Genomic DNA, 10234 nt, shown 5'->3' on the forward strand with positions numbered 1-10234 from the left:
TTGAGCCTGAGTGCGTTAAGTCGTGCCACATCTATCTTCGGCATCTGCACTCGGTAGGTATTAGGGGCTCGTCGATCGATCGGCGGTGATTGTTGTCGCTCGATATTAGCTTCTGAGTGTCGATCGACGTTGTTGTTAGCATGTCGATCGATTCGGACTTTGTCAGGGCTAGGCGGATGTGGGTGTTTTGCTGCGAACTCCTCGTGAGTTAGAATCTTCACGGCATTGCAAGAGGCGGTTGACTCTGTAGGCGTTGTCGATCGATTCTCTGGTACTTATGTCGATCAATTTGAGTTGGTGTATGTCGATCGATGCTCGGTGGCTGGTGTCGATCGACACCAATGTGACCTGCCGAAACTCATCAAACTTTCTACCTCGAAATCGCCTTCTTGCACCACTTGCCAAAAGTCATCCTCAATAATGGCATTCACGTGGTGCTTCATCACATCATCCCCTACTCCTCTTGTTAAAGCTTCCTGCCTCCTAATAGCATCTCCTGTCTGCACAACCTGTATCTCCATCTTCTTCACATGAGAGCTCAAAGTTTCAAACTTTGTGTTCAGATTGGTGTAGACAGAATCTATCTTCCAATTGAAGTCCACAGTCATTCGCTGCTGTGCCTCAAGAACCCTATCGAGCATCTCCTCAATCCTGCTCTCTTGAGTAGGCGGCAGTGGCTTCTGGTAGTAGGAACTTCCAAAATTCCTGTTGTTGATGTAGCTGTTGTTGTAGGATTTCTTGTATTGCGAGTTTTGGTTGAAGTTACTCCTATTTCCATAGGAGTTTCTCCACCCTGATTTCCTTGGAATCCAGCTCCACCAATGTAGTTTACTTCTTCTTCCTCTGATCTACCCTCTACAGCTTCTGCATCTTCAACAAAGCTAACCTGCTTCTTTAGAAGCTTGTGAACACTGTCCAGCTTTGCTTTCACCTCGTCCATCTGCTTAGGATGGTGGCAGATCTCTTCCTCTCAAAATCAGTGTTCTTGGTGCTGTTGCTGGATGCTAGGTTTTCAATCACCTTGACTGCCTCCTCTGGATTCCTGGTGTTGAAGTTTCCATTGCTGGAAGCTTCAAGAGCCATCTGGTACTGCACCGCGATGCCTCTATAGAAAGTACTGAGTCGCTGTACTTCATTGAATATGTGGTGTGGACAGTCTCTCTGGTAAGACTTGAATCTGATCCAAGAGCATCTGAATGATTTTGCAGGCTCCTGAGTGAATGTAGCAATCTTGCTCCTCAAGTCTTCAGCACGTGCCTTCTCAAAGAAGTTACGCATGAATGCGTTCTTGATGTCGGCCCAGGATGTAAGAGATCCTAGTAGTAGCTGCTTATTCTCCAACAAGTGAATATCTAAAAAGCTTGCATAATAGGTAGTCCTCAGAGACTCCCTCGAGTCTAATAGCAGAAATCAGATCCTCGAACCTCTCCAGATGGTCCATAGGATGCTCGTGGGATAGTCCATGGTATGGTAGCTGTCCCAAAAGTGTGTAGTACTGCGCTTTCAACTCAAAATCCCTCTCAATGGTGGGAGGGAGGATGGCTGATCTGTTGGTGTAGTAGCGATCTGGACGGTTGTAGTCAGCCAACGTCCTGGGTTGCACAACCTCATCTACATGTAAGGTAGTACCTGTAGTAGTAGCATCAGGCTCATAGATTGCAGCCCCCTAAGCATATATTCTCTGACCTGCTGCATTACGCAGATGACCCTCCTGGTCATGCAGGCCTCCATTGTTGTCCCGAACAAGTATCAAAGGCGCAACCATGTCTCTCGATTCAGTATCGATATGTCTGAGATGGAATGTCGATCGATGTCAGGTGAAGGGTATCAGTCGACGGAAGTTTTGTGTTGTCGATCGACAGGGGTGAGAGAGAATTGGTCGACGGGACAGGTGTCTGGGTCGATGGTGGTTGAACAGAATCGAGCGACACGGAAGTGTTGTTGTCGGTCGATAGGGAGCGCGCTTCCTTACGGATCGTGCATTCCAAACTTGCAGGATCTGGTGAAAATATCAGTTGGGATTCCTTGTTGCTTCTGGTACAGCTTGACATGTACCAGAAAATCCATGGAAAAGTTTTATGTCAGAATACTTAACAAAAATTAGAAAATAGGCGATCAAAGCTTCCCGGCAACAGCGCCAAATTTGATACCACTCAAATTACCCTAAGGAGTGATTTATACTCTCTCTAATAAGAGATCGAATTCACAGGGGGCTAGAGAACCTAGAGATTCTAATATGATTTGTTAAGCAAAGATGTTTTAAGAGTTGTAATAGTAAATTGCAGTTTTATATTGAACAAGTGTTTGTTCACTAGCAGGTTTTTTTGGGGGTTTGGTGCTTAAAAAGGAAATAGCTAGACTTAGGGTTTTTATTCAGGAAAGTTGGAATTATAGTCCTACAGATGCCTAATGAGTTGCATGCATGATAATGTAAAGCTCAACTATTTGATCAACAAGTCTTTCGGCTCTCGCGAACATTGACTTGATGTCTATTAACTAGATCTATGATCTCAACTCTCGTTATATTGATCTATAGAAAGTGTCGATCGATATTCCAATGGGCGTATCGATCGATACACCTTTTGCACCGTCGATCGATTATTCAAGTGTGATATCGATCGACGCGCTCTAATCAAGCTTTATGCGCATGTTGAATGAATGCTTACTAAGCTCACTAGATCAGCTCTCGCCTTGCTTATCGCAAGAAACATAGCTCTATTAGAATGTTTAGGGTGAGAATTAAGCTATGGCTTTTATCAATCAATCCAAGGGCAGGTTCTAGGTAGCAAATCTAGAAACATGCATTAATGAACAATCCTAAAGATGATTATCACAACTCAGCAATCTATAGTTGGGGCTAATCTCTCCTAACCTATTTTTTTTTAACGCTAGGTAACACATTACATCATCATATAATCTCTAAATCTATTACATATGATGATCAACTACCTGCAACATATGCGATATTGATGAACAGCTCCACGAATAATGATTCCACGATGAAGCTCTCCCCGAAACACTTGAAACCACGGACGGTTCTGCATGTACGACATCCTCGATGGACAGGCTCTCACCACAACAGGCGACCACAACGAACGGCTCTGCTTACAGTACTCTGGAACCTCCGAAAGCTTCGCATCCTATAATCTGCAAGAAATTGCATAGTCTGGTATTTGAACCCCAGACTTGGATGTAGAAACCTTTAAACCTTAACCAATAGGTTAGAGTGCTAAAAAATTAATAAAATAATTTCTCCTAACCTATTTAAACCCTAAAATCTAACAAGAGAACTACTCAGACATGGCTAAGCAATTCATAACAACAGTTTAGTATAAAAACTTCATAGAATAATAAAATAGATATCAATGGAGTTCCAATCACAAATTATAACTTTGAATCTTTTCTCCTATCTAGCAATAAAACAATGAAACACAAAGAAATCACTCTTTGCCTCTAACATGGCGGCCAAGCTTATATAATTAGGGTAAAAACTCGTCAGGGGTAATCTTGTAAAATAGTGAAATCTTGGGCTTCAAGTCGGCTGTGACCAAACGGGCTTCCTGCGCGCTTTACTGTCGATCGACACCATTTCTTGTGTATCGATTGATTCTAACTCTCCAATATCGACCGATAGTCGATCTCGATGGTCATCTCGGGTGCTTGCTCCAAATATCTCTAAAATGCTCCAAAATCGTCCCTTATCGCCAAAACATTCCTGATCTTATAAATATAATAAATACTCTATAATAATATAATTATTAGTAAAAACACCTATAAACTATGGATGAAAATGGGTCAAATCCATAGTCTATCAGAGATAAGCGGAACTCATGTCCAATGTTGTACCCAAAAGTTTCCACAAAGAACGTCAAAAATGACCTAAAAAGCGAGAATCGCGATCGGAGACAATAGACAAAGGTAAACCATGGCGTTTGTAAACTTCACGGAAGAACAAAGTAGCCACTTGAAGAGCGTCAGTTGTTATTTTGCAAGGGATGAAGTGTACCATCTTCAAGAATCGATAGACCACAACGATGATTGAATCGAACCCCTTTTGAGTCCTAGGAAGACCAACCACAAAATCCATACTAATGTCCGTCCATGCCTGTGTAGGTATGGGCAATGGCATGTAAAGTCCAGCGTTAGAGGCGTGGCCTTTGGATTGTTGACACACGACACAACGCTCCATGAATCGCTCGACATCTCGCCGTAAAGAAGGCCAAAAATAAGAGGCGGAGACTAGGTGTAAAGTACGATCTCGACCCACATGACCTTCACGGTGTAGCTCGAATAGGAGTTGCAGGCGTAGGCTTGAGGCGGGAATGCAAAGCTGATTACCACGGAACAGGAAGTCATCATGAATTGTGTACTCTAGCGAGGCGACACCTTGAGACACAGCTTGAAATATCTTACCGAAGAAAGGGTCATCGTGATAAAGCTTGACCAGGTCGCAAAAACCCGGTACAGAGAGATGCATGGTAGCCAATAGGGAATGACGACGGCTCAAGGCATCTGCAACGCGATTAGAAGCTCCGGAAGTATGTTTGATGACAAAGGTAAATTGTTGTAGGTACGCGATCCAAGAAGCATGTCGAGAGGAAACCTTGCCTTGGCTACTTAAATGCTTTAGCGCGTCATGATCGGTGTACAGCACGAACTCCTTGTGAAATAAATAATGCCTCCAATGTTTTATAGCATGTACGATTGCATAAAATTCGATTTCGTACGTACTATAACGGGAGCGCGAACCAGCCAATTTCTCACTGTAAAACGCTATAGGTCGTCCTATCTGGCTAAGTACCACACCAATTCCTGTTTTAGAAGCGTCAGAATGTAACTCGAAGAATAATGTAAAGTCTGGCAGAGCGAGGACCGGAGCAGAACAAAGCTTGTCTTTAATGATCACGAAAGCTTGAGCTGCTTCTTTCGTCCAAACAAATTGTCCATCAGGAATACAATCGGTAATAGGAGCCATGAGACCCCTTAATTGTAAGACAAACCGTCGATAAAACGAGGCCAGACCGTGGAAACTACGAACTTCAGTTATTGCCGTGGGAGTTGGCCAAGACTGAATCGCAGAGATCTTGCTTGGATCGACTGCAAGTCCTTGGGCTAAGACAATGTAGCCGACAAAGTGGACCTTGGATGAACCGAACTCACACTTCTTGAGGGTAGCGAAGAGCTTATCACGACGCAAAACGGCTTATACTTCTGCCAAGTGCGGTAGGTGATCGTTCAATGATACACTAAAGATCAATATATCATCGAAATACACCACAACGAATTTGCCAATGAAAGGTCCAAGCCCTTGGTTCATAACCCGCATGAATGTGCTTGGGGCATTTGATAACCCAAAAAGCATGACCATCCATTCGAAGAGTCCTTCAAGTGTTTTGAAAGCCGTTTTCCATTCATCGCCCGGGTTGATCCGTATCTGGTAATAACCACTCTTGAGATCAAGCTTGGAAAAGACAGTAGCGGTTCTTATTTGATCGAGGAGGTCGTCCAGACGTGGTATTGAAAAGCGATAACGCACAATGATTTTGTTGATAGCTCGACTATCCACACACATTCGACACAAACCGTCTTTCGTAGGAATGAGAAGGGCGGGTACTTCACATGGTGAGAGACTCTTGTGCAAGAAACCTTTGGCGACCAGCTCTTTTACTTTGTCGACGCAACTCTTCGTGCTCACTTGGGCTCATGCGATAATGAGAGGGTTTGGGAGAGCAGCGTCCGGGAGGAAGTCTATACGGTGCTGGATGTCGCGGAGAGGAGGAAGGCCGTCCGGGAGATCTTCAATGAAGACATCTGAAAACTCGGATAAAATAATAGTAAAAGCCGATGAGATTTCGACGTGGGGCGAAGTGAGCTTTGGTTTGGTGATAACTGCAAGGACCATGACGGTTTCATGCATAGCTGAAATAAATGGTGTCTTGCGTAGAAATAACACTGGGTTTGCGGTTTTGGCTGTAGTGTTGGTGGTGATGTCCGGTGATGATGGTTTGAGGATGAACTTGTGATTGCTAAGAATGAAACTGTATGTGTTGAGGAAGCCGTCATGAAGTATGCGTCGATCAGATTCCCACGGGCGGCCTAGGAGTAAATGGCAAGCGTCCATTGGTGCGATATCGCAATAAACTTGATCTTTATATGAAGGACCGCTGGAGAAAGAGACCAACGCTCGACGGGTGACAACAAGATCGTGATTTTGCTGGAGCCACGAAAGTTTGTAAGGATAAGGGTGAGGCTCGTCTTGTATCTTGAGTTTAGTGACTGCGTCTGCGGCTATAACGTTTTCACAGCTACCGGAATCAATCACAAAAGGGCATACTCGTCCATTGATCGTACAACGTGACTGAAAGAGCTTATTTCGTTGTGGACATTGCTCCTCGGCCTTTGGAGTGAAGCACGATCGGCGTACCATCAGAAGATGTCCCGAGTCTGGGTGGAGTTCTTCTTGTTCTTCAGGTGGTTCTTCATCGTAGATAGGATTCTGCTCTTCATTTGCTTCATCGATAAGTAACCCGCGTCGAGCCCGATTAGGACAAGCAGATTGTTGGTGGCCAGCTTCACTGCAGGAGTAACAACGTAAACCGCTAGTTCGAGGTTGCTGAGTTGCAGTTGCGGGCACAATAGCTGTCTCTGTCTTTGAAGTGGTTGCGTCGTTTGGAATAGTTGCAGGGGCGGTCGTTGTATGTCTGTTAGTTCTTGTTGAACCCCAGGCCTAAAAGCCATTCTTGTTTTTTGCTTCCGCCGTCATGGCTTGTTGATGAGCCTCATAGATTGACTGTGGTTGGAAAAGGTTTAGAGTAAATTGAATTTGCTGACGAAGACCTCCAGTTAAACGCATTGTTAGTTGTTCTTCGGTATCACAAACTTCCACACGGTTGATCATCTTGAAGAATTCAGTAGCATACCATCTACAGTTCGATTGCCTTGACCCAAGTTCTGAAATTTATGAAACATAATCTGATCGTAGTTGAACGGAAGAAAATTTTTCTGCATCTCTCGCTTGAGCTTGTCCCATGTTGATATCTTAGATTTGCCTAACCGAGATCGTGTTGTTTTAACTTGTGACCACCAAGCGGCTGCTCGGTCACGAAAAGTATGGCGATTAAGGGTACACATCTATCCAAGGGGATTTGCTTAAACTCAAGAATTTCTTCGATGGTAACGAACCAATCTAACAATTCTTCAGCCACAGTAGAACCGTTGAACTCGGGAAAAGTGAGTTTGAAACTTGATTTCCATGAGTTGTCATTGTGTTCTTCTTCTGAGTCGGAATTTTTGTTATTGACGTTGCGGCGTCGAGGATGCTAGAGGCGGAGCGGAGAAAAAGGGTTGTCGTCATCGTCGAAATCTCCCTGATTAGAGATCTGATCGTTGCGGCGGCGAGGGTTGATTGCAGGTGCAGCGTGTTGTAATAAACCATCATAATGAAAAAAATGAAATAACAATAAAAACCAAACCATAACTTAAAAGGAAACTATTTGAATTCGAAGTTATGTTGGCGCCATTGATGTAGTTGCTGCTGCATCACATAAGAAATGTAAGGAACGGAATTGCTCTACGAGAGATTAGAAAAAACCAAGAAGTTGTAGAAAATTCCCTAATTAAAATTCTATGAAAACAGTGATTTCTTTAGATGGACCCATCCACTAAAAAGTAAGATTCACACTTTAAGAGAAATCTTATTTTTTGTTCTTCGCTAATAGTCGATAGAGCGATTTGCATCAAAATTACCACATAAATTTGAAATTTGCAAATATGGAACTTGGGCCAAAAAACACAATGAAACTCAAGCTGTTCATGGTAAGATCGACACAATTGCCCCTATAGCTCTTTTGCCGTAAGAAAGAGAAACAATTCATATTGTATTTAATATCTATGTAAAAAATCAGAAATCTAATAGCTAAAAAACATTATTTTGTCTTCTCTCTCACGTTCTCTCTTTTTCTTTCTCTTCTTTAACGTTTTCAGAATCTTCATCGTCTCTTTTTCGTTCTTGACAAATCTAAATCTCAATTTTGTAAATTGTAAACTCTTTTCAATTCGATCTAAAAGTTTTCGTCTATCCAATCATACAAAAACCAATTTTTCTCTTGGGTCACATGCATAATAAAATATTCGTTTTCGATGTGGTTACCGTGAACTCGTCTCATATACCATCCACCGCCGCTTCCGCCGTTATCAAGTGCCATCTCCGGTAGATCAGTTGAGAAGACAAAGAGTTGGTTAAAAAGTACCCAAGTAGTGTACTTCTTTTTGGCTGTTACCTTAGTTCTTGAAAATGTTTTTCATTTTTATTTAATAATAATATAAGCGGTTAACATATTTTATTTGTCTTTTTTGTTATAGTTAGCCGGCTACGAAAATGAACACATCAATATTACAATTCAAGTTACAATATTTGATAATATGTGGGTAAATTATATATGGTGTTTAGACTAGTGGATGTAAGAAAATTATGTGTTGACTAAACATAAAATTAACTCTCTAACAAATCAAAATACATAGTATTAATTTTGTGTTTGGATAAACATAAAATTAAATCGCAATAAATTTACGTGTACAGCTAAATATACAATTAACTCTCTAATAAATCGCAAAACATATGACTAACAAATCACAACATATATAATCAAAAGGATTGTTAGCCGTATACAGTATTTTATATTTGACTAAACATAAGATTTTCTATTAAAATATTTTATATTATTTATATGGTTATGCTTATTGTTAGCTGGTTTGAGATAAAGCAAATTATTTATGTTTTACTAATATTGTATCTTGAAATGTAATATTGCATTTGTTGTTTGCATAACCGTAACCATAACCGGCTAACTATAACAAAAAAAATCTATTAGCTGGTTTTGGCACCAGTTGCTCTTTACAAAATTACATCATTAAAAAGTGAAAGTAATTTCCAAAACTCATGGTAACAACTAAGAAGAAGACGACTCGGGCCCTTTACCAACTCTCGTCTTCTGAACAGATATCCACAAAGGCTCACACTACATATATACGTTTTAGCCGGCTGATCTTCTGATCATTTTTTGTCTAGTTAACACCCTGCAAAAAAAAAATCACATTAAGAAGACAAAAGCAAAGGATCAGGAAACTGTTTATATCTCACAATAACAGTTTCTAGGTATAGTTTCTAGTGATTTTATTTTACCTGAATGAAACAAAGATTCGGACCTCTGCCGTAGAATTCCATGTATTTCAACATAAACATTCCACACTCAAATATAGAAAAACAGAGAAACAAGTTATACACATCTACTGTAGACATATGACCCAGTAGCTACTAGCTAGCATAAATTATAGTAGGAAAAAGGATAGCATACCCATTACTCGGCTCATGAAGGTCCTGTACAGGCCATAAACAAAGGAAAGATCGAAGCTTTAATGGCAAATTTTCAACAAAAACATGAGAACAAGCCAAAACTCAAATATATTAATGTAAACCACCAGAAAAAATAAGTGCGAGAGCGTACAAGCAATAAACAACAAAAAAGAACAAATATTTAGTGACAGTTTTCTAGCAGAATCATAGATGACAAGACTCAGTACATTAATCAAGTGCAGGAGTGCATGAAAAAATATTATTTTTAAGAGGAAAGAACAGAGACTCTAGCCTTTGTCCTCCTTTTATTTTTTTTTATCAAACTTGTCTTTGTCAACACGAAATCAAAACATAAACGCGTAATTAACATGGAAGATGATATTCAAGACATGCGATTCATACAGACTATTATTCGCAACAACGGACGATTCTTTTGTTTTTGCGTGTGATTCGAGAGAGAGAGAGAGAGAGAGAGAGAACTTGGACCAGTGTTTCCCAGATATGGAAATTGTGGAGACACCATTGATTATGAGAGAGTGAGAGCTTCTCACAATTTCCGACATTAACTACGCCTCCTACACATCTTCGACAATGACTCTCCGACCACACTTGCCCGTTCCCCTATTTGCATCCACAGTACACGGTATCTTTTCCAAACAAAGAAAAATCAAGAAATTGTTAAACTATAATCTAATCTCTCCTTGATACATTTACATAAGTTAATTATTTATGTTATTACACAAAGAGTTGTAAGTCTTCATGTTAAGAGGTGTGTCTCTTAGCCTAATGATTCGATCTCTATATAAAGATCAATCATTTGATGTAACATCAACACAAGAATCTCAATAATAAAAAGTATTTCAGATAAGTTACATCATTTTC

General features: G+C 40.8%; 1 protein-coding gene and 1 long non-coding RNA gene across 2 annotated transcripts; both read right to left on the bottom strand.

Moving 5' to 3' along the window:
* Positions 1-5701: 5701 nt before the first annotated feature.
* On the bottom strand, positions 5702-8204 carry LOC106320785. The gene is made up of 2 exons (XM_013759142.1): positions 8170-8204; positions 5702-6575 (listed from the first exon to the last, which is right to left on the bottom strand). Exons 1-2 carry the CDS (start codon positions 8202-8204, stop codon positions 5702-5704), a joined length of 909 nt encoding a protein of 302 aa, XP_013614596.1.
* A 644-nt stretch (positions 8205-8848) lies between these two features.
* Positions 8849-10009, bottom strand: LOC106320789. The gene is made up of 2 exons (XR_001265916.1): positions 9182-10009; positions 8849-9075 (listed from the first exon to the last, which is right to left on the bottom strand). It is a non-coding gene; the product is annotated as an uncharacterized LOC106320789 (long non-coding RNA).
* Between the last annotated feature and the right edge of the window lie 225 nt (positions 10010-10234).

The sequence above is a fragment of the Brassica oleracea genome, unplaced genomic scaffold (genome assembly GCF_000695525.1).
Source record: "Brassica oleracea var. oleracea cultivar TO1000 unplaced genomic scaffold, BOL UnpScaffold01065, whole genome shotgun sequence".
NCBI classification, from domain to species: Eukaryota; Viridiplantae; Streptophyta; class Magnoliopsida; order Brassicales; family Brassicaceae; genus Brassica; species Brassica oleracea.

Excerpts from the sequence above, each read along its gene's own strand:
- LOC106320785 (XM_013759142.1), bottom strand. The coding sequence starts at position 8,204 with ATGGCACTTGATAACGGCGGAAGCGGCGGTGGATG. Across the intron at positions 6,576-8,169 it reads GGCGGAAGCGGCGGTGGATG|TGAAGCTGGCCACCAACAAT; the intron begins GTATATGAGACG and ends TTACTCCTGCAG.